At 45.2% G+C, this 23,774-nt stretch overlaps 1 protein-coding gene across 3 annotated transcripts in view; it reads left to right on the top strand.

Moving 5' to 3' along the window:
- Positions 1 to 23,774, top strand: part of GRK6 (G protein-coupled receptor kinase 6) — a 729,447-nt gene that overhangs the window by 74,545 nt on the left and 631,128 nt on the right. For all 3 annotated transcript variants that reach the window (XM_069651525.1, XM_069651526.1, XM_069651527.1), the window contains exon 2: positions 5,941 to 6,036. In XM_069651525.1, the coding sequence (XP_069507626.1) occupies positions 5,941 to 6,036 (96 nt within the window). The remainder of the gene's footprint in view (positions 1 to 5,940; positions 6,037 to 23,774) is intronic.

The raw sequence follows: 23,774 nt of genomic DNA, 5'->3' as shown, positions 1-23,774 counted from the left end.
ACCCATTTGTGTATTTAATCATTACTTGTATGATCTGTGTTGTATTATTTTTGGTGGATTTATTGAGTGCAGACCCATTTTTGGGAAGCAACTGAGCACTTTTCAAGGCATGGGCGCGAGAGGGTTGGGGCGTAAACTGCGATGAATGCTGATTGCAAGGGATCAATACAAGGAGCTAACTATGGGGAGGGGGTAGGCAATTTAGCAGCAAAGTATCTTCTAGCAACCAGGGGGAGCAGATCACCCAGCCTCGGTTTGAGGAGGGGCCATCCCTTGAAGAGCATGGCTGTGTGATGTCACTTGTGTATTGTGAATGTTTTATATTGTGTAGGGTGTGTGTGTGTGTTTTTTATTTAAATATCCCTTTTTATGGTGCATGATGCAGATGTCACTTTTTTGTATATTCTAAAGATTTTATACTACATGATGTCCTTTCTATGAAGTTATGATCCTTTTATATTTTGTTAGTTGTATTGTGGTTGTGTATGGAAGGTCACAACATTTACTTGCCACTAGCCAAAGTACTGATAATTTACTCTAGGGCCATTAGGACATGGTGTGCTGTGTGTGTGTGTGTGTGTGTGTGTGTGTGGAAAACTGAGGGGGGAAGCGACCTGTTCTGCCTGGTTAGAAGTGTGCAACTTGAAATGTTCACTGCTGGTGTATGTGGTCTTACAAGGCTTGGTTCCCTTTTCGTTTTTGCTGTACGCTAAGCCTGTTGCATGGTATCACAAGCTTTGCTGTGCGTGTCCCGACAGTTCAATTCCAACATGAATATCCCGAGCTTGGCTGACCTGCTAGTCAAAATATTTTTGACATGAACGGCTTCCGAACAAGATGGGGTTGTGCCAAAATACTAGCGATTGGAAGAGCATCATTTCCAGACATGGGACCTGAAAGCATGTTCTTTTGTTGGTCTGTGCAAAACCCAATGCATTTCTTTCAACCTTCTTTTCTACATGTCTTTTAATAGAACCTCACCAACTTTGGCCTTAATGTTTTGGATTTGGCTGGAGCAGTCCTATACCAAATGTGCTGGAGTCGCACACCATTATACAGATTCTCCTATTGCCAGTATTGGGACAGTCCTGTTTCAAAAAACAGAAATAAAAGCTGAATACGTTTCCACATAGGACGGTAGATTGCCAGGAAATGTATTTGTCCTTTTTGCCTTCAACTATCGTCCCCGCTGGTAACCTTAAATTATCCAGTATATTGACTAATCCGCCATCGATGTGGCTCCAGTGTTGATGGAAAAAGTGTACTGAATGTGTGTATGCGGACCTCCGCGTTTGCAGTAGCCACTAGCAAGCGATACTTTACAAGTACGAAGTGGTGGGCATGTTAAGAAACCTAATCTAGCTAGCAGATTGCAACTTCATTTGTAGTGAGTGTGTTTTTATTCAATCGGTTTTTTAAAAAAAAAGTGTCTAATAGAACTTTTTATATCTCGTTATTTTAGTTCATGTTTGTTTTATTAATACCTTGGAACAAAACAAACTGAGTTCTCTTCAGTATAATCACCAAGGCAAATGGACATCTTTCTGTTTCTAGAATGTGTTTGTTGTGTCCTGTCGTTAATCTGAGGTGGATGCATCTGGCATGCAGGTGTATCGTTGTTACTCTTCACTTGTTGCTATTGGATTGTTGTGATGGATTTCCACCTGCTGGGGTAATCCAAGATTTCCCAAAAGGTTTAGGAACTGTAGTAAAGGATTCTTCCATGCAAGTCGGATCTGCCTAGCTTCCTCACTTTCAGACAGCACTGTTTTATAAACTGGTGTTGGTGGGGTTGCATCCGAGATGGGCCTACTGGCCATTGGGCGATGGTTTGAATTTAACATCTGTATAGAGCACCCCTCCCTGTACATCTGCTGCCGAGTAATTGGTATGGCGGCAGCACGTGTAACTGCAGTGGGACTTCACTTTTAGGAAGTGCCAAGCTGATTTTGTCTGCGAAAACGTTTTACCACAAACTAAATCTTGTTCCTAAATCTGTTACAAATTGGGTTCAAGTCAAAAACAACTTGGAGGTGACATTCACGATTACCTCAGTAAACCACCCTCCGAGGGATGTCTGGTTGTACTCAATTTTGCATTCACTAAAGTAAATAGGCGGTTTTAAATTGATAACAGAGTTCAGAAGTCTGATTGCAGAATCATATCTTCATGTAAACCAGGCTTGGTTTGACCCACCGACTGCTGGGTTTAAACGATTATACAGCTGCAAGCAATTGATATCATTTTATAATCTGCTTGATATTCATGGCTTCTATGGTTCAAGTCACCTGTGCCCACTTCCTGGGACTGAGCACCCAGAACCGGCCATACGAGTACATCCCCCGGTGCAGACTGTTTTCTCTTGGAGTTTTCACCTTTCAGGAAATTGGGTTCTGGCTGCAGGGATTAGGGAGAGGTTCAGTCCGTCAAAGGCCAGGCCATGTGAGACTCAAGGAACTTGCACCAATGTGGTAATTACTGGAGTCTTTTTGATGTATGCAGACTGAGGAAAGGAGGCACAGATGGAGTAGCATTGGAAAGGGCTACAGTCCTCCGAGTAGCCCCACCATCTTGGATTTTTGGGCTCCCATGTTCCGGTCTCCTGCCTGTTGTCGTCCAAGCACACTGCGAATAACGTTACCTGGCAAAAGATTCTGAACTCAGCAGCCAGGATTGGACCCCTTACAGAAGGCTAGAAGGTAACCAATCCACTATGGGCTGTTGTCTGGATAAGGGGTACTGGGGGACCGCAGGGTGGATGGATTCATCTGTGTGCTGCTGAAGGAATCTCATGGAACCTGTTTAGGAGTGCAGTCTGCTCTAAAGTTCTCTGCCATAGATGTGCAGATCCAGGTATCCAAGGAAGGAGCAAGCAGTGCCCAAAAACCACCCACAGAAACATTTGCAATGACTACTGTTTGGACCTCGGTCAGACTTGCTTCTCAGACACTGCTACCTAGGACTCTAACTACTGGAAAAAGGCTGCCCTGTAAGTGCTCTGGTCACCTTCCTGGCTGAGAGGCATATTAAGGGCTCCTCTTATCCTTTTGGACCCTGGACTAGGTTTGCTACAACCCAGGGACAAAGGAAAGGTATCTGGGCTCTAGTTCCCGCCTCTAACTGGTTGGGAGTTAGGCTGACCTGGCATTGCCTACCTGTCCCGAGCTTCTCCATGCCCATTGTGGTTTGTTGTACGTAGGTGACCAGCTTACCACCCCGACATGAATCGCTGCATCAGAAAGCTCCCAGGTCGATGCTTTTTTGCTCAGAGGAAGACTTGAAGGTTTTTGCAGTGGTTCTGTCTCCATGCCCTGTCTTCAAGGGTCTGGGTGACGTTTAAGACCGCACTCCTTACCTCAGACAATCTCAATGAATGTGAACATTGCTACTGAACTTCTTGCCCATCTGCCTCCTGTCAACCCAGAATGCTCCTTTGTTCCCAAGTCTGCATTCTGTTTTCTCTTCCATGGGTGGTCATTAGTATTTATTTGTATTTTTAGTTTAAACTTTTGTATTTGTCTGAACCCTTGATTGAATACTTTATTTTGCTACTGCGGTACTTTTACTGTTTTGGATATTTCTGTGCTAGCTCGCGCCCTTCTCAAGAGCAGCCTGCCATTGGCCTGCGTTACCTTAAGGCAAAGGAGGTATGTAATTTAGGTTGTCTGTTTAATCTTTCCCATTGGGATCACTGCTGGTTTAGTAGTAGTGCAAGTCAGAGTAGTCACCCGCTCAACCCTGTATTGCAGAGCAGTAGCAGTTTCCCATTGCAGATCTGTCGCAGATCTCTGCATCATGCTTTTTACTGTATAATCCAATTTGTTCAGACATTGTGATGGTGGCCATCCCGCTTGGGACTATTGTGTTCTATTGGCAGTTTTGCCATGCAAGCCTTTTGCAACAATGTCTTTGTTTTTTTGTTTTTTATTGGAATCTGTCTCTTAAATAATAGCTTTTTGTTCTGGTGTGCATTGGAAATGTATACCCTCAGGAACCCTTAATTGTGTTTCCCAACCAATTCATAATCTGCTTTCCCAAATGTCCTCCAGATGCTCCTCATCACGGTCAGTGAAATGGAATTAACTTGGAGCGCTCATGAGGGGGCGATGACTTGGTTAAGTATGTGTACCCACCATCATAATTTTTCTTAGTGACCCTTTGCAAGCAGTCCTTTCCTGTCTGCTGCCAGGGAGTTAATCCTGTTAGGAAAGGTTTGCATAACTAGGAATGCATTCATATCGTTTAGTTTCAGAATAACTCAAGTTCGTAACCCTCTTCTTTTGCACAAATACATTGATCAGAGTGATGTTAAACAGTTTGCAGAGTGTGCCGCTGAATTTTGTAGCTGTGCGTGATTGCCTTGCATCAGGAAGGGAAGATCTGGTTTTCCTTTAATTTTGGACATTCCGTTGCACGCTAATTTTACAATTGCTTGTACCAGTGGTGGAAAAGCAATGCCCTTTCTGATTGGTGGGTTTGCTGTGATGAAGTTGAAAGGGTGGGGGGCGGGCGCGTGCGTGCGTGCGTTTGTCACACTCCTCGTGAGAGTTTTCCTGAGGTCTTTATCCTTGTGCACGTGACTTGTTTGTGTATGCGAGAGGGAGTCTGCTTTAATCGGGCTGAGGTACTGGGCAGTCTTCGGGAAACTTGCCCAGTTAGTTTTCATTTGTAATTGATGACACACTGGAGGCTGTTCTTTAAATGCATCTGATGGCTTTTACTGGTTGAAGGTCATAAGCAGACTCCTAGGACGAATTTGATTGAACACAGATTTGTAGCATGCTTAGAGGACTAGATGCATTTAAGGGTGCAAAATGTGCACTCCTCACTAGCCAGTAGCTAGTGATAACTAACTCTTGGCAAGTAAGAAATCGTGTGCGGTGTGCATGTACAGAATTGAAGTGGTGTGTGAGTTTTAATGGCTGTTCAGTAGCTAGCAACTTGACAATGTCGCCCCGTTGTATTTTACTCCCTACTTTTAATGCGACGCATTTTCGCTTCAGATGAGGCACTAATATTTGCGCTGCTTCTTGTGACGTTGCTCTGCTTGTTGCACTGATCCGCACGCATCCATGGATGGCTTATATTTTTCTGTTGGGAGTAATCCTATTTCCTTTTTTGGGGGAGGAGTTTGCACGTTTTCCTTGTATGATGGTGCTTGGATTTCTTCTACTTGTAAATTAATGTCAATGATTATATTGATCTGTAAATCTTCACTGTCCTCTTATTCCTAAACCTCTGAATTCTTGCAAAAGAAAGGCTCTTGTGAACCTTCTCTTTTTCTCCAGCATGAGATCTTCATTGATAATAACCATCTCCACCCATGTGTGGGGATAACACACTTTCCAGGAATACGCCTTTATTTTTTGTTTTTAATAAACCTAATTAAAAGGTTTAGAAGTCTTCTCTCGATGCCCTTCTGGTTTAAGGTTGAATTCTCCCAAACTCCCCCTGCCGCACGCCCTCTTTCCTTTTATTTATTTTTTTAGAAACTTTTTTGCTGCCATTCGTGTAGTGTAAATTGGTGCTACCGACGCAACGGTAGGTAACAAGCTCTATGCGAAGTGGATGAGGGGTGGCATGGAAGCGTTTGGCTTAAGCTCCACCAACACAAAATGGAATCTAATTTTTAAACTAAGTGTCCAGCTCCTTCTTGTGGCTTGTCCGCCTCGTACTGTGATTTTGCTTTCATCCTGTGAGCCCCGATACCTACATTTATCCATCAATATTGGACCTCGAGGCCCCTCTGTCAGTGGTTTTTGCTGTGTGAGGTATGTCTCACAGCGGTGCTGATGTTTGTGGCACAGGAAACTACCTTGCATACTAGTTAGGTAAAGGTTAATCTAGTCCAGACTCCTATTGCCCCTTCCCCGAATTTTTAAAGGCGTTTGTCTTAATGTCCAGGATTTCTCACTGTTTTATCAACGTCTGCCTTCACAGGTGGTGGAGGGAACAGAAAGGGGAAAAGTAAGAAATGGCGGCAGATGCTCCAGTTTCCACACATCAGCCTTTGTGAGGATCTCCGAACAACCATTGGTAAGAACAGTGCACTTGTCTGACTTGTTGAGCTTTGTCCTGTGCTACTTAAGCTGGCGGACATGTACATGGTCCAACCCCCTTAATAAATATTGTGGCTTCTAGAAACACATGGCACTTCTTCTATAGACATTTGGTGCGTGTTGACGTGCATAGTCGTGCTTACACCACACTGCTTCTAGTACGTCCCTAGTGAGTATCACAGTGCTGGGATCTCTTGCCTGCCAATGGACCATTGTGACTGGTGTTAGAACATGCTCCTCACTAGACCTTTGTACTCCATCACAGAATGTTGGTCAGTACTTTTTTCTGGACTCAGATTGTCCTCTGCACTTTAAAGTGAGTAGTTTCATCTCCCCCTTTTTAACTGTGCCAGATGGACATATTAAATGTTTGGCTGTATATAATTACTTGTCCCTGCCGAAAGGTACAGGCCTATTGTTTACCTGAGGCCTGGACAAGTTGAACCTATGGGTTAGGGGGCTTGCCTTCCAAGTGATGGTCCTTTCTTAAAGACTGAATATTCCAATTCCCTAGTCCTTGCTCAGTGTATATAGTTAGATGATCTCGCAGCATGCCAGGGGAACCTAGACCCTCTATTGTTATATTTTGGTGCGCATTTGTTTTTTTACATTTTTTTTTAATGATTATATTCCTGGGCATTTTGCTCAACCTGTTAGTGGCAGAATGTTAAATATGGTACACTACATGCTAAGACACTGAATGTATAATTGTAAAACATGATGCATGCCGTGGTGGGGGAGTGGAGGGGTTACTTACCAGTTTCACCCTCCCAAATGAGAAGCTGGGGAGCTTGATCTGCAGCCTTTTACATGAGATTCTTCTGAAGTTCTGACTTCTTCTGATCACATGAGGCAGGGGTTCATCTCTCGAGGCTAATGGCAAGTGTGATTGTGCACTCCTCGGAAGTGAATTCCACCCACCGGACACCCAGTTAAATTGACTTAGTCCTGACATAGATGGCGGAGCACTAACTCTATAAAAATGGGTGAAAGCCGTTTTGTCTAAAGCCGCCTGTAGCAGCCACGCTACAGACTTGTTCTGTCTAAGGATACCATGACCCATTCTTCACTACAGTGGGACAGATGCATCAAGTTCATGGTTTTTCTAATATACCGTTGGTATCTGTGTGTATGGTGCATCGGTACTTTGATCCGGTTATCTCACATTTTGGCTAGACTGTCTGTTTTGAACAGTGAGATTGGTGGGTATGACAGGCAGATCCTCCTATCCTTTCCCTCTTTGGGTATGACTGTAATTAATTATTTGAGCATTATGGGGTGGGGGAAAGGTTGCAGCCTTGCAATACCTAGTTAAACAATTTGGTTTGGAGACTTGCTACAATAGTTCAACAGATCACGTCAAATCTAAATCTCAGTTCCTACAGGCACCTTCCGCCCAGAGCCTAACTTTGATTAGAGTGCTTTCAGGTATGCCTTCATCAGTTTCTCCCTTATTAAAGGCTACCTCCAGAGTAGAAGCAATGTCTTTTGCACAAGCTCAAAAAAGGTGGAAACCACTTCTGCCAAAGTGTAATCTTCTAAGTGACTTCTAGTGGTGGATCTATGTGATTTTACCGAATTAAATAACTGAAATGAATTAACGACGAAACTTTTACAACAAAAAATATCCAGTATTTGCTTTTTTTTGGGCTCCCCCAAAACCCCTGTTTCCCTATGCTTTTAAACCCACCGCAACACCTTCCCTTACCCCACTATATATATAGGGGAGAGTTGGATCCTGGCTGGCTCTACACTACAGTTACCAGAATTCCCTGCTGCTACATCCTGGTACTTACCAGAGGGAGTCAATCATGAACACCTGAATACAATCGGCCTCCCTGAAGATTGCTGAGGTATGAAAGCGCGCTAGGAGAACAACTTTGGACTGTTGAGTTTACTGCAGCTAGGAACCAGATTAGCGCCTCTGCCACCCTTCCTTTTTCTTTGCATATATAAATCGGTATTTTTTTCGTTATTACAGTTTTGTTATTCAATTCATTCTCTGTTACCATAGTGTTTTTTTTCAACTCCAGGAAGTGACTTTTACCCAACGATGGAGTAACCCCAAGGATACATGCACGTTTCCATTCTGCAGTTGCTTCAGACCTTCATCTTCACAAGTTAATCTTTTTTCTTTTTTTTTCTCCCGATTTCTTCTCAGTTCTGTCACCCATCAGGACAGTCTTATCTGCTTACAGTTCGTTCTAAGCACATTTTATGTGTTTTTAAATGGGGCAAAGTTGTGCGATTTCCTTTCTGTAGTCTTGGTTACGGATTCTGCAGGGGTTGTGACTTGTTCCTTGCCATTTCCCTCCCTTGCGATATTCATTTTGATGTAACACTATCTGGCTACAATCTTGTTTTTTCTTTTTAATTTTTTTTTATTTAAGCGCATTTGCCTTTATTAGGAAAACCTTTGCACTATAAAATTCCAACATGTGCATACATTCAAAGTAATGAATATAATGCAAAAATCATAAAATAACACCATCTACTTGGGTGAATTAGCAATACCTAAAATCAGTACATAAAACGGAACTAGCACAAAGTAAGGCCACGCTTGGCAAAATGCCTTTCCTAAGTAAATGCAAATAAGAACCAACACACGGCAGCCCTTAACTGTACTCCCTTATGATGGGTTACGCAATAAAAGGACTACTTTCCATACACGAAAATCTGCTGCTGTAATTAACAGGGATTCTGCAGAGTATATCGTGCCCCAAAATTGATCTGACCAATAACCTGGCAAGGTGAGAAACCAAACAATGGTAGCCCTTATAATAATTCTCGTGCAGCGTGTACAGCATTCCAAGTGAATGTCAACTAGTTTCAATCGCCTGCCCACAAAGGCGGCAGTGTCTTTTCTCATGCGGAATGCCCTGCCAAGCAGCTACAAGGTGGATGAAATGTTAAAACGCAAATATAAAATTAAACTCTTTGAGGCAAGAGAGCAAGGATTTAACAAGTATGGACTGGCTATACCAGGACTAAAGCCTTGATGGCATACTCTGCATATATATTTTTTTTGAGCTTAACGTAGCAATGTTTAGAGATTGATCCCAAGCTTTGGTTTTAGTCTTGAGCGACTGTATAAAAGAGTAAGGGTACTCTTCACATGGTAATAAGCCAATAGAATCAAAATGCGTCATTGCAGAGAGCTCCAGATCTCAATAAAATTGGTATTGACAGCTGTCCTAAGTACAATCGCAAGTAGGTCTAATGGAGAACTTGTGCTGTTCTGGGCCTAGCTCGGCTTAACAAAAAACATGCATTGCTAAATCCTCCATAGCGCGATGATCGATGTCAATCTTAGCTCACACCTCAGTGCTTCAATGGGCACAGCCCGAGGTACACCCAAAATAGATCAAAGCAACTTTCCCTCAATCTGAACCACCCAGGTTACTACGCAGGAGGGCAATAGTTCTATCCTGTATAGAATACCCGGCAAAACTCTGATATTGTAGATTTCGAAAAGCCCTTCAACATTGTCGCCCCCCCCCCTTTCCTAGCTATAAAACTCCTAACAAGTGTCCATGTCTTAAGAACTTTCTGACCGATAAATGTCCCATAGAAGGGCAAAGCGGGACGATGCTTGATGGGAATGTCCAAGTAAACTGAGTTCACCACCTCAAGACTATTGTTATCAAGCTGCCAACTGATGCACTTTTTTATTTTGGATCTGCTTTTAAATGACCATAATCTTCGTCTTGAGGTTAATTTGCATGTTCTTGGTAGCATAGGTAGATCGGGCCTCTATGGAGCGCTGAAGTCCTATTGGGGTAAGATCCAACAAAATGGTGTAGTCACACTTTCTTCCCCTATTGGGGTTGGAAATTTGCATCAAGGTGGAATAGCAACGTCCATATTCGCAACATAAAGGTTGGATAACGGGGGTGCAAGAACATCCTCTACCCCCCCTCCCCCCAGCCCCCTTCAGTCCCTGGTTAATTTATTCAGCATTTATAACTGATCAATGGAGCCATAACTGCTCCCTAGCTTCTTTTGCTGGAGCTTTCACAGACCGATCCCAGAGTTTTGAAACGTCTATGGAAAGCATACTGTTATTTCCTCCTCGTTGTGGTGACTGCCCATATGAGTATCGAACCATTTGGGAGCACGCACCGAGTACTCTTCAAAGTAGGCATGAATACAGCTGGGGAAAAAGCAACGTGCAATGTTCTGACGAAGCCAAAAAAAGTGCAGAAGTTACGCTTTATCTGTTTGAGAGCTTGCTCCACTTTTGTTTTCACAATATCCGGGCTGGTCGTCTACAGGGTGTTCTTTAATCGCAGCTTCCTGCATGGTGTTCACCAGAAACCCTTCAGAAGGCAGATCCATCTTTAAATTGTTTATTGGCAACATTAGAATACTGTGACAATTACGCAATTACTGAGATTAATGCTTCCCTCTGCAAGCATACACAGAGCCAATATGGCCAATGTGTTGCCGCGACCATGGTCTATGGTTGGTTGAGTGCTAGTGGTTCAGTTGCTAATTGTGCTGATGGGGGGGGGGGGGGGTCAGACAAGTCGTTCATCCTTTGAACTTTATTAATACATCTTTATAAAACCCTAGTATGGCTGTGCCAATTGCCACTGTTAATCACAAGTTCTGTTTTGCAGTGAGTGGGGCAGAAACGTGCACTGTGAGCGATTCCCCTGTGTTGTAATGACAGGCACAGGAAACCACAGTTTCCTCATGAGAAATGTTACTGAGGCAGGAAACGGTGTCCGGGGTGGGGCACGTGTCTGGTGTAGAAGCTGAGTTGTAGTAGAGAAGGATTGTGGGGAGGGGGATTGTGGGGAGGTCGTTGTGTGGGTGTGAGTGAGAAGAGGGGTGCCGGGCAGGAGTTGTTCATTCAATCAAAGACTAAAGTATGCTAGACAGAGGCATGAGAACAATCGGGCATGTCTTTTGCGCAGGTACCTGGAAGCCTTCGTCCTTCACAGAATGTTCTCTAAGCACTACTCAGAACCCCAATGGGCTTGCCCCGATGATGCAGACATATGTTGGTCTACTGGATATTTGCAATGAAAGGGGTAGTCTGCTGGTCATGCCTGACTCTTCTGTGTCTCCTCAGCTCTGCAGTGGTACTCCCCAGCCTAAAAGCGCTAAAGACTGACTTTTATGCATCCTTCTCTGAAATGGGCTTTAAGGCACTGTGATGCGGTGCAAGGTCTTGCTGCGAACAAGAATTGGTTGCAGAGTCTCACACGATGAACAGTTTCCTGTATATGTGCCCTCTTGGGTAGCTTATCTTAATACCTGGAAATGTGCAAACTCTTAAATTTAGATGCAACCTTTTTGATTTCTCCGTTCATGGTAGTGTTTTAGTCTTGTAGAGTTCTGCCGAATGTGCCAAAGCAACACGGCATGTTGCCAAAAGTCTTTGTACATTTCTCCTGCATCCTAGTTTCATTCGCACTTGCATCCCTTGTACAGTTTTTCCTCTAAGCTGTAATGTCGTTCAGGCATGACAGCCCAACTGAGGAAAGCTGTGACCCACATCAGAGTTATGGGCCAGATGCAAAGCCGAGGGCACATAACGAGATTAAGGGACTGTTTACATGGATTTACAGAATCATCCTTGTGCACCGATCTGCAAGGCCTCCCGGGTGATTTGGGACAAAGTGATGTCTAGTCAAATTCTCTGAGTAGTGTGAATGAACAGCGAGGCTTAGCCTTAGGAAGTGAGAGTGGTGAAGGGTTCAGGTAAGCACACACAGAGCACTCTTAATAATACAAGTTGTATGTATAGCACATGTATTTCGACCTTACACAGACTCTTGGTAATTAACAACCACAAGTAACACATTAAAACATTCACTACTATATACACATTCACTTTGGCATGCTTTGCTAAGGGCACCAACAACTTCACTGTTGGAATACAGTTAAAGCAGTTTCAAGCTACTGTAGGATAGCAAAGCAAGTGGAAAAAGAGGCAGCTAATTAACCATCAATTGGAGAACCAAAATGTTGACCATAAAGGAGTTAGAAACATCATACCAAGCCTTATAAATGAAGGGACTAAATCTTGGTCCTTGCCTAGCTAGAAGAGTCACAGCTCCCAATTTAGTTCACTTCAGAAGGCGAGGCGTCTTTAAGAGTGTGAATAATACATGGCAAAGCCAACCGGTAGTTTAAGTGTCTCAAAGTTAGATAACAGTTAAAGAAAAGTTCTTATCAGGCCCTCTTCCAATCCAATCTAGCCACCTTAAGGGAAACCCACTGGAAGGACCTTGACCAGAACACAACACCACCGCTCTTGTTCAAGCAAGCGAGAGGTAGGGCACGACCATTCATGCATGCAATATTTTTTCTACTCTCCATTCGATGTTTACTTCTCCCTCACGTGTCTAAGCTGGCTGGCCAGCCGAGCTTCCTTTGCTCCTGAGCCTGCACATCCAGCATCTTGCTCTGCTGCAAGCCTAGATCAAAGCTGCTTTACTAGACACTTCAAACTGCAGAGGAAGTTGAGCGTTTTACTCGCTTGCCTATGTGGACAGGCATATGCTGAAAACAACGGGGTGCATACCTCTAGTGAATTTAATACTTGGGCATGTGTAACTCCAAAGATATTGAGGCTCAACACTCGCTGCACAAGACTCTTTGGAATAAACAAAGCATTTCCTCCATCAGGACAAGATTCCTTTACTATAATCCCACAATGACCAGATAATGTATGACCATTAGCGAAATCACTGGCTGATTCAGGCATTCGTCCCCGGTGCAAACTCTTCTTAGCCTGCACCTGGCTTTGAAGAGTCCTCAATTTTTCCTCCTGCTTGGTTATGTTAAGCAAATATGTATAGCGCATGTACACCCAAAGTCCTCTTGCTGCTCGAAATGCAGCCGGATGACTGGAGCCAGAAGACCCAAAGAAGTTTAAAAGGTGTATCTTAAGCAGACGAGTAAATTGACTGTGACACTGTCAAGTGGTGGGGACTCTTTGAACATGCCTGGAAGGTGGATTTGGCTTAGTTACGTCACACCTACCTCTAAGGGACACGTTGTCCTTTGTGCCTGGTGGCATGCATGCACCTGTAGCCTTTCTTGCCAACCGGGTGTTCAGGCAATGGCAGTGCAGCAGAACATCAGAGGTGGTATGCCGCAGGGCGAGGTGTGCACTGGCGTAGGCACATGCAGCAGCCGTCTTGGGGTAGGGGAAGCTTCCTGGAAGTCCTTCCGTTACTGCCACTAAGACTTGATGTTTCTGCCATCTTGCATTGGCTCTTCCATGTAAAGTACTCTGCCAGTTGCAGCCCCGCTCTACAGCCGTCTGTCTAGTGTGTTCAGCCACAAAATGTCGGAAGCAATCCAATAACAGGTTTGAGGCAAGAGGATGATTAATGCTGCTTTTTCTTGGATTGGTTTACTTAGCATACTTGTGCTGTCAGATCTGCAGACTTCTGTGAACTCTGGACTTGTCATGCTCTGTGAACTTGACTGCACATGGAATCAAACATGTTTGGGACTTGGTCTTTTGTGTTGCTGTGTTCGAGAGATTTGAGACTTGTATTTGAGCATTCCCACTGTATCCCTTACTTTGGCCATGATTCCTCCATTACTCTGCTACCTCGACTGTCTGGTCACTTGCATCCTGTTTTTTGATTTACCTTGTAGGACATGGCTAGCCAACCTGGACGCATTGTCTTCTGGATCTTCTTGTGCCGTTCACTACTGAATTGCGTACTCAAATGGCATCGTGGCATGCAGAGCTAAAGTGATGGATTAATGCCTTGAAAGCGCAACCAAATCCTTTGCCTAATACTGACCTAATTCTAGACCCGCTGGACAGTCTTCTGCTCCCAGTGGATGAAGGGCCACCATGCCTGAATCGTCCTGCTACTCCACAACCAGATACTGTACGCTCAGGATTCAGTTTTCAGTTTACCCTGGCGCCCAGTCGCAGGTTTTCTAGAGATCCGCAATCCTTTGGAACCTTTATGAACTGCTGATTACAGTTCCTTTTCAGATGCCTTTGCCAAGCCTGCCTTTGTGTTGTCTGGTTGATGAGCCATGGCTGCCTCCTGGGACACACCCTTCTTGGAGCTAAATGAATAAAAAGAAATGCATTCTTAAACAGAATGGCCCTGTTATGGGGTTATGATTTGTTGTTTTTTCACAAATTGGATAAGGGAGAATTGTTTATCCACCATTGGCCTTAACAATATTTCATGTGGCTAATGACCCCCTTCTGTATGATTTTGAGGCACTCTGCAAGAAACGTGCCAGGATGTTTGACACCAATTACCAGGCACAGCTCGGCAACCAACACCTACTAGAACTGAAACGGGTATCCAAGGATCTGTTCACCTATGCTACCACCTTCAACTAGTGGATGAGTTAAAGGGTGGTTGAACTTTGGTTCGTAATTGGACAAGCACTTTCCCGGAATTGTTGTACGGTTTTGTAAGTAGACAACATCTCACTGAAAAAGTCAGGAAGAAAAAATACTGATTACCAGTCTCTGGTTTGGTTTTATTATGAACCAATTCGTCCAAGCCTAGGAAATCTCCCCAGAACCCATGCCGATTGGTAGTTTATGGCCCCCTTTGAAGCTGGAAGAATTATGGCCCCCTTTGAAGCTGGAAGAAAAGGTGTGCCATAGACCAAACTGTCTGTGTCAACAGGCCGCAATGCCTTGAAAACCTGGCTGTTACCTAGATCCCTCCAGGCGTAATTTCCCCAAGGACGACTTTTTAACCGAGTACATGCCTAATGCTGTACCACTGATCAATGTTTGTACTTGTTGTCATGAACTGTATGTAACTGGTTGTAACAGCGCTGCAATGCCCCAGGGCTGTTGTGCGCTTTATGAGTGAAATGAACAAATGCTCATTCCTGCCCACGCAAATCTGGTAATTCTCAGGGAAATGACATGACCCGCTACTGAATGGAAACACAGGGACAAGTCTGGGCACGCTGCCCCTAATTATTTGCCTCTGCATTGCTAATTGAAACCTATTGAGCTACATGTGACCGTAAATGTCTTTGGGCTAGAACCACTTTCTGTGGATGTGATGCCAGATTCCAAAGCCCCACTGGCAATGTTATGGACCTTGGCTTTGCCTGAAGGAGGGGTATTCCCTTTGTCCAAAATATGAAGCCAGAACTGATGCAGTCTGTAGATATTTCTGCTTTCTTCAGGGCCGATAGTCCCTCATAGTGTAGACCTTTTTATGGCTTGCTCCAACAGCGGCTCAGAAACAGAGCCTTTGATCTCATTAGTGCCTCAGTTTGATATCCTATTGATTGGAAAGCTAGGGCAGTGGTCATGTCTTCACCCTTTTGTAAGGAGACTTGCTTTCTGAGCGATGACCTACCTCTTTCAGTGTCTGCTTGACAGCCTTTCCTTCTGGTCAAACACGTGGTGGCGTTTCCACACATTCCTTCATGCTAGGTTTTACATTCTGAATTTTCCTCTGCATTGCCCATATGCATGTGAGATTGACCTATTAAACTGGGCACATCTTTTTAGAAAAACTGGATCTTTTTAGGAAAGTCGAATCTGGGAGTTTTGCGTTGCTGTTGTGTTGATAACTCTCTCCACTATTCTGGGAGGGCTGAATCTGGGTGCTCTCGAAGTGCATATACCACCTTAAACCCCGGTCCTCCATCCTCCCTGTTCCTCTATACCCCTGTGGTCTGTTAACTGCCTGTTACCTGCTTGTTCCTCCTGTGCACCCCTTCTGTGTGAACCCACCCCCTCCGGTGCTTCTCAGTGTGTGCGTGGCTCTGGACTGCGCTTCTCCTCCCTCGCCTCCCCTCTTTGCCTCCTCGCACCTTCTATGGTGCTCTCAATCTCTCCCATCTTTTCTACCTGCTACTCTATCTCCTATCCCTTTCACTAAGTCTGGTAGAAAAAGGTTCAAGAGGGATATCCTGGTCTTCAACCTTGGCCTCCCTAGCACGGATACCCACATCAGTGCTTCCTCCAGACAGACAGTAACCGACATCCTCTTTGTTGTTCCCTCTCCAGACCTATGGACTCTTCTTATGGACTCTGCTCTCTCGCTCTATCACTTCCTCTCCCATTAATGGTGGCACTTGATGGAAGTTCGTCTAGGCCTCCTTCCACTCCTCCAAGACCATCATTTAATGTCTATCTGAATGAAAGCATTTGTATTTGTATTTATTTTATTTATAAAGCGCAGTCAGGCCCGGGGGCATACGGGCGCGTAAGTTAGATCTGGTTACAGTTACATTTGAGTGCAGTAAACAAGGGTTACGTTACAGATACAGATAGGTACATACTTAGTATTACAGATACATACAAACATAGTCTAAGATAAATACATTAATTACAAAATGTGCCGTCAGTCGTTCTGGAAGGTTAGGCTGTCATAGAGTCCATGTTGTGAAGCCAACGCTTCGTGTTGCGTTTGAATAGGTTAAATGAAGGTTCTGACCTAAGGAGCGCGGGGAGTGTATTCCATAGTTTAGAAGCTTGTACAGGGAAGCTAGCTCCACCCGAGTTAAGGAGTTTGAATCTAGGTATGGACATAGTGTTAGCTTGTGCTGCTCTAAGTGGTCTAGATGATGTGTGGGGTGTAAAGGTAGGCTGGTGCAAGGTTAGCCCTAGCTTTGTGTGTGAGGGCCATAGTTTTGAGGGATATTCTGTGCTCTACTGGGAGCCAATGTAGTTTGCGTCTAGTCTCAGAGATATGCGCCTTTTTAGGGATGTTGAGGGCAGCCCTGATGGCATTATTTTGAATCACTTGCAGTTTGTTGATATTTTTGTGGCTAGTGCCTTGGTAAAGGGCATTACAATAGTCTATTTTGGATAGGACTAGTGCTCTGGCAAGAGTAATGCAATTAGGTGAAGAGATGAACGGCCTACATGCAGTGATCAATTTGCAGGTGTAAGCGGCTGATGATGCTACTGCATTAGTTTGTTTGGAAAAGGATAAGGTGGCATCAATGTAGATACCAAGGGTTTTAGTGTTGTTTGAGACGGGGATGAGATTACCATCTATAGTGAAAGATTTGAAAGCGGAATTAAGATTTTTGAGTTTGGCATGAGTGCCAAGGATGATCAACTCCGTTTTTTCGTCATTGAGACAAAGTCCGTGATGTGCCATCCATGCTTGTATTACAGAGTATATTTCATTGAGGGTTTTGCTGTCTGTTTCATAGTTACCCGAGATAGGAATGAGTATCTGGGTGTCGTCCGCGTAATTGGTGTACGTGACACCCAGATAGTCAAGGATATCAAAGAGGGGCTTTGTGAATACATTATACAGCGTCGGGGACACACAAGAGCCTTGTGGGACTCCACAAGGTACTGGTGAGGGTTCAGCAGAATCAGTGGGAGAGAAGACCCTCATGGTTCTGTTCGCCAAGAAGGAACTGATCCAGGCAGTGGCTGCGTCTGAGAAGTGTGCAGCAGTTTTCAAGTGGTGACAAAGTGTTTGGTGGTTAACCAAATCAAAAGCTGCTGACAAGTCGAGCAGTAAGAGGAGTGCCAGTTTACCATTGTCTTTCAGGATTTGGATCTGGGTAGTGAGATCAATTAATGCAGTTTCCGTACCGTGTCTGGGTCGGAAGCCGGATTGTCTTAGTCCCAGGAGATTGTTTGATTCTAGGTAGGCCTGTATTTGTAGATAGGCTGCTCTGTCCAGTATTTTTAATAAGAAAGGTATGGTAGTTATCGGCCTATAGTTAGACGGGTTGGCTAGGTCGAGAGTAGTTTTTTTGAGAAGTGGAATGACCCACGCGTCTTTTAGGTTGTCGGGTACTACTCCGGATTTGAAGGAGGCATTGATGAAGTTGGTAATAAATGGTGCCAGATTGTGTGCGGCTGCTTTGATGATCGGGGCAGGGCAGGCATCACCTTGGCAGTTTGATGGTTTAAGTTTCCTAATGATGTTTTTTACTTCCCAAATTGATGGGGGTGAGAAACTGAAAGGTTTACAAGTTGACTTAAAGGTGGGTGATTTGTTGGGTAATTGTTTGTAGTCAGGGTCAGCTAGTAGCAGGGATTTTTTCGCATTGATTTTAGATTGTAGGCGACCTATTTTATCTAATAAGGCCTTCTGAATATTACTACACCATAGTGCATCAGTAACACATTTGTCAATAGGGGCAATGGGGGGATTCTAGTTCTTTTTAGAATCTTGAAAAGTTCTTTTGTGTTGGATTCCGCTTGCGTAATCCTTTTATTATAAGTGTCTTTTTTTCGCAAAAAGGATAGCTTCTTTGTAACTAGTGGAAGCTAGGGTTAGCTCAGTCTTATTGGTTGCTGTGGGGCACTTTTTCCAGTGTGCCTCTGCCGTTCTCTTAGTTTTACGTAGTTCTCTAAGCTGCGGCGTGAACCATGTATTAAGGTGACGCTGTGGTTTAGGTTTCTGCAATTTTAAGGGGGTGATGGTGTTCAATGCTTTAAGAATAGCCTGGTTATAGATATCCACTAAAACAGTGGGGTCAGCGTCTGAGTCAATATTGTTCATCTTGGTCCAAGGCCCTCAGCCCAATCACCTCCTTCTCGATGGGCATCTCATGCGTCTTATCAACTTCCTTCCTTTGCCGCTACTCCTACTAGCACTTCTCTGGCTCCTCTGCCACCTCCTTCTTCCTCCTCTCTGGCTACTGTGCCACCTCCTGATACCACCTCTGCCCACCCGTGGGCCCTTCTATCACTTCCACTGTGTATCTGAAGCTTGTACCCCTCCCCGGAAGTCTTCAAATTTGGCAACCTGATCCACGTCGCTACTCCATTCTCGCTCTGCTGTCAAACACTCCTCTGTCATCTGCCACCTTCTCAAAGAACTTTATCTGCATGTCTGCACTCTGACCGACACATGGTTCATGTCCAGCTTTGTCATCAGTTTTGACACTCTCCTCCCTGATGGCTACAAGAACCTCTCCTAGCCCAGAATCAACCGACCCGGAAGAGAAGCAGCCCTGATCTTTCCCGGGTGGGTCCCTGCTTCTGTCATTCCTATGCAGGCCTACTCCTCCTTTTGAATGTCTGGTCTGCAGGCTCTCTATCTCCTGGCCTCTCTGACTGTGGCCACCATCTACAGGCTACCTGGTCAGATTGCCCTCTTCCTCTGAGTGGGCTGATCTCTCCTATCCTTGCCACTTCATCTCAACTCCTCCACAGGGAGCTCAACATCTACCTGGTTGCTTCTAATCCTTCCTCTGGGATCTTTCCATTTCCTTTGCTGGACACATATTGGATGTTCTCATCTCCTCAGACATCCCCCTCTCACCAATCCTCTCTCCTGGACTGACTACTTTCTGCTTTCCTCGCACCTGAAACTCTGTCCGTCAGGCAAAACCCACCCCAGCACTGCAAACTACCTTCTCGGTCCTTTGGCCCAAGTGTGTCGGTGGATGCCTTTGCCGCTATGTTCTCTTCTCCTACTCCTGTGGCCGATTCACACTCTGACACAGCCCTCTCTAACCTGCATCTTTCTATTTCCATCACCTTGGACATCCTTGCCCCTGTCATGATTATCCATCTGAAGCCTACCTCCAAGTGTTACTCTTGGTATGATTCCGACCATGCCGCACTGAAATGCAAGTGCAGGATGGCAGAGAGGAAGTGGAGTGCTTCAGGCCCTGACGCCTGCTCCAAAGACAATACAGACTCTCTGGTCCTGTCCAAGAAGAGTCCACATCCATGCTGGTGTCTAACGACACAGCCAAACCGTTCAAAATCTGTAAGGATCTGGCCAATCCTTCTGCAGTCTCATCTCTCCTGTTCCCTCCCAGGCCCTCTGTACGGCTCTGGCTTCTCACTTCACTGCTAAAACTCAGCACAACCTTTCTTTGCTCTCCTCTTCCTCTCCTGGTCCCCCTCTGGCCGCCTCTCCCTCTCCCTCTCCTCCTTCTCTCTGACAACACCTGAGAATGTTTTTAGACAAGTCTGATCTATGAAAGTGTCATCCAAACAGGTGCTGCCGTGCTCTTCCAGAACCATCAAGGACCACATAAACACCTTTGCTCCAGCCATGGACGATTTCTGCAATCAACCTTTTGCCACTTGATCTTTCCCCTCACGACTCCCTTGTGCACCCCCTACTAAAAAAGCCTTCTGCTGTTAATACGTGTCTGGAAAACTATTGCCTGATTTCTATCACGCCTTTCCTGGAAAAGCTGGCTATCTCCCAGCTTACTTACACTCCACACTGAACTGTTGGTTGTCTCCATGACCATCAGTCTAGTTACTGAGCAGTCGGGCACGGAAACTGCTCTCCTGAACACCCGTGAAGATCGGCTCGCAAATATTTATTTCAGCCTGACCTCTGTCCTCATCCTCATTGACCCCACGTCTGCTTTTGACACGGTCAGTCACGCCATCCTGATTGACTCCGTGAGAACCTGGGCATCACGGATCAGGCCCTGCAGTGGTTGACCTCCTTCCACCACCTCTTTATCCACATGTGGTGTTCCCCAGGCGCTATACCCTCTGAGCCTGGCTCGTCAATGTCTACTTGGCCCACCTGATCGCTACCTTCTCCTGTAACTTTCAGTGTTATGCAGATGACACTCTGCTCTTTCAGGCTCCCCTCAGCCTCCTCTCCTCGATCATGCCTGACTGATCTCTGCCTTCGTGCCAGTAAGACTAAGATCCTTCTCATTGGGACCTCTGTATGCGCTTTCCCTCTCGCTCTGGCCACCCTCCTTGGGTCCTTTTCCTTTGCCTTCCTGTGAGGCAAAAAAAACCTTGCTGTCATCTTCGACTCCGCTTGCCTTCTCTGCCTTCTCTCCTCACATCACAAACTTTGACTAGAACTACAAGCTGCACCTCTTCAGAGGTATTCTTCCTTTTCTCACTTGCCCCCAGAAACTGTCTCCAGAGCCCTGTTTCTCTCTAGGCCTCCTTCTCAATCTGCCTTCCTGTACGGTCTGCCCTCTGCGGTTTTATGTGATTACAGAGAATACATAACGGAGAATGCGTTTCAATGAAAACAATAACCGTGAAAAATTGTTTATTTTTTGGGTGGCCCAACCCCCTGTTTCTCAATGTGCTTAAACCAACCCCACTCCCACCGGTTTCATCCCCTTATCCCACCCCTACATCTATTTTTAAAATGTTTGTTCCTCTTTTATAGCATTCTCTGTAATCACTGGATACCCCTCCTTTAACTAATCGAGAACTGGACTTCGAGACCTATCCTTGGTCTCAAACCTAGGGACCATATCTCTCCAGCCCTGAATTCCCTCCACTAGCTGCAAGGATCAAGTTCCAGACCCTCTCCATCGTTCACAAGGCTTTCTGGGGTCGGGCCTGCACTACATCCAACTCTCTCTGTCCCAAAATACCTTCCTTCCCGAGCCCTCGCTCAGCTACCACCAACTCTCGAAGGGTCAGACGCTTCTCCAGGCAGAGAGTGGGGGGGGTGTAGGGAGGGTAGATCTCTCTTCTGCATATGCCTCCCTCTGGAATGGCCTCCTTGCCCTGCTCAAACTTGACCCGGACGACCTGAAGTTCTGGAAGAAGCTCAAGATCTTCCTTTTCTCCTGTGCTTTCTCTAGCCCTCCCTTGTTGACCTACCTGTCTGCTGAGCTGACTGGTTGCTTGGCTATCCTCAGTCTCACTGGGTACCAGGCTCCTCCATGATCAGTCTTCCCTGCACTGCCCTCGGGCCTAGTGGAGCTGTAACTGTAACTTCTACAGTCCCTTGCCTCCTGGCTGCACTTACTCAGAGCAGTGCTGCCCTAAGAGCACCCCTCTCCCTCCCCCTCCGCACACCCCCCCCATCCCACCCCCCCTCTACTTTTCGGTTGTCGCATTTGCACAATCTGTATGGCACAAGGCCTAGTAAGATAGTTTGTCTTGTCCTCCCTCTGTCGTCCCTCCCTTTTCTTGTTATGGCTAGAAACACTGGTGTACAGGCGCGTTATAAATGACATATCGTACCATGTGGTCAGATTTCCCTGACTGAGCAGGAGGATACAACTCTGAAAGAATACCTGGCAGAGAACATAAAGAATGGCCGTATCAGTTCTTCCAAGACCTCAGCCTTCCACCCCCTGCAAAGAAGGAAGTGGAGCTTCTGACTTGCATAGACTACTGTCCCCTCAATAACCGCTCTCACGATCGGTACCAATTGCCAGTGATCACCTTCCTCCTGGAACGGCTACATACTGCACCGAAGCTGGATTTTCGTGGGGGTGCACAACTTAATATGTATATGTAGTTGTGACAAGTGAAAAACGACCTAACGGGCATTCAAATCGTATATGGCCTGTTTGAGTGTCTAGTGATGCTGTTTGTTGAAACACCACAGGGGCATTGCTTAACCAATTTTATCAATGATTTTTTCACCTATAGACCAGTTCATAGTGGTCTACTTGGATGGTATATTGATCTATTCTGAGAACTAGGAACGCCACATACAGCTGGTTCATCGGGTATTGCAAATCCTACAGAGGAACAATCTATACACCAAACTGAAAAGGGTGTGTTCTATTTAGATGCTATCTAATTATTTGGTTACGCTATAGTTTCCACGGGAATATCAATGGATCCAAAAGAAAACCAAAGCCATCACAGACTAGCAGACCCCTCCTACGTTCAGAGGTGCAAGGCTTCATCCGGTTTAACCACTTCTGGCATTTAATCAGAATTTCTTTGTCAACTAGTAAATCCTTTGATCCAATTCCCTAAGGAAAGGGCTAGGTCCAGGTGGGATTTCGAAGCAGTTTGCATTTGATTCTTTTGAAAAACTGCGTTTATTGGAAGTGCCTGCTTCTACCAGAAACGGTCAAGCAGGATCAGAGTGCCCCAAATATATCATGTGGGGGGCGGGTTTAGGTTAATAACAAATGGAGGTGGTGTGATCAGGGGGCTGGGGTGCATATATTTGCAGCAAAACATACCACCATTTTATTCATATATAATTGCATTCGAGGAATTCTCCTCGATTAAAGCACTCTGATCTGAACTACATTCCATAGTTTTTCTGTTTTGTTCTACTTGTCTAATGCAGAGAGAAAGTATGCTGTTGCTGAGCAAAAGCTTCCAACTCTGCCTTTTTGGAGTGGTGCCGCTACTTGCAAGGCTAGTCTCCCATTCACAGATCAAAATAACTTTTGGGCACTTTGTATACTGTAATATCTTAATCCTTGCCATCCTGGTGGATTTTTTTTCTGTTAGATTTTCTTGTGACCTTTAGACGTGGAGTGAAACATGGCAACGGGGAACACCTTCCGTTATAGCTAGATGTAGGGACTTCCCTCCAGCAGACCAGAAACTTCATCCTAGAATACAGACATTTTATATGCTGATGTGCAATAGATGATTCCAACATTGCAGAACTCCAGGACTGGGTAGTGTGAAATCATGTGGCTATACAAACCCCTGTCCTGAAGGTAGAAGGTACGTGATTGCCTTCCATATAAGGGCGTCATAGTTGTTGTGCCTTTGCTTCCCTTGCAACAAGTGCTTCATTGGTGTCCTGACATCCACACAGCCATACACCCAGGCCAAAGTAAAACCTTGCAATTAAGGGAGTTCTGGTGGCCCAGAGTCTAGACGGATGTAATAGCTGAGGTTCATAGCCATCTAGTGTGTATTGGCGCAAAAACCCAACCCACCTCGCTCATGAGCCTGTTGAAATCTCTTCATGTTCACCTGGCACCTTGGGCATGATAAGTCTCTATTTTTTTGAATTACCAGCGATCAAGTGTTAGAATACAGTGTTGGTGGTTGTCTCTCTTTTAACCAAGGCAGCTTATTTTATACCCTTTAAGGGT

Source organism: Ambystoma mexicanum, chromosome 3p, assembly GCF_040938575.1.
Source record: "Ambystoma mexicanum isolate Mex_15411 chromosome 3p, UKY_AmexF1_1, whole genome shotgun sequence".
NCBI classification, from domain to species: domain Eukaryota; kingdom Metazoa; phylum Chordata; class Amphibia; order Caudata; family Ambystomatidae; genus Ambystoma; species Ambystoma mexicanum.
The sequence above is the reverse complement of the archived record's forward strand: the minus strand, read 5'-3'. Positions and strand labels throughout refer to the sequence as shown.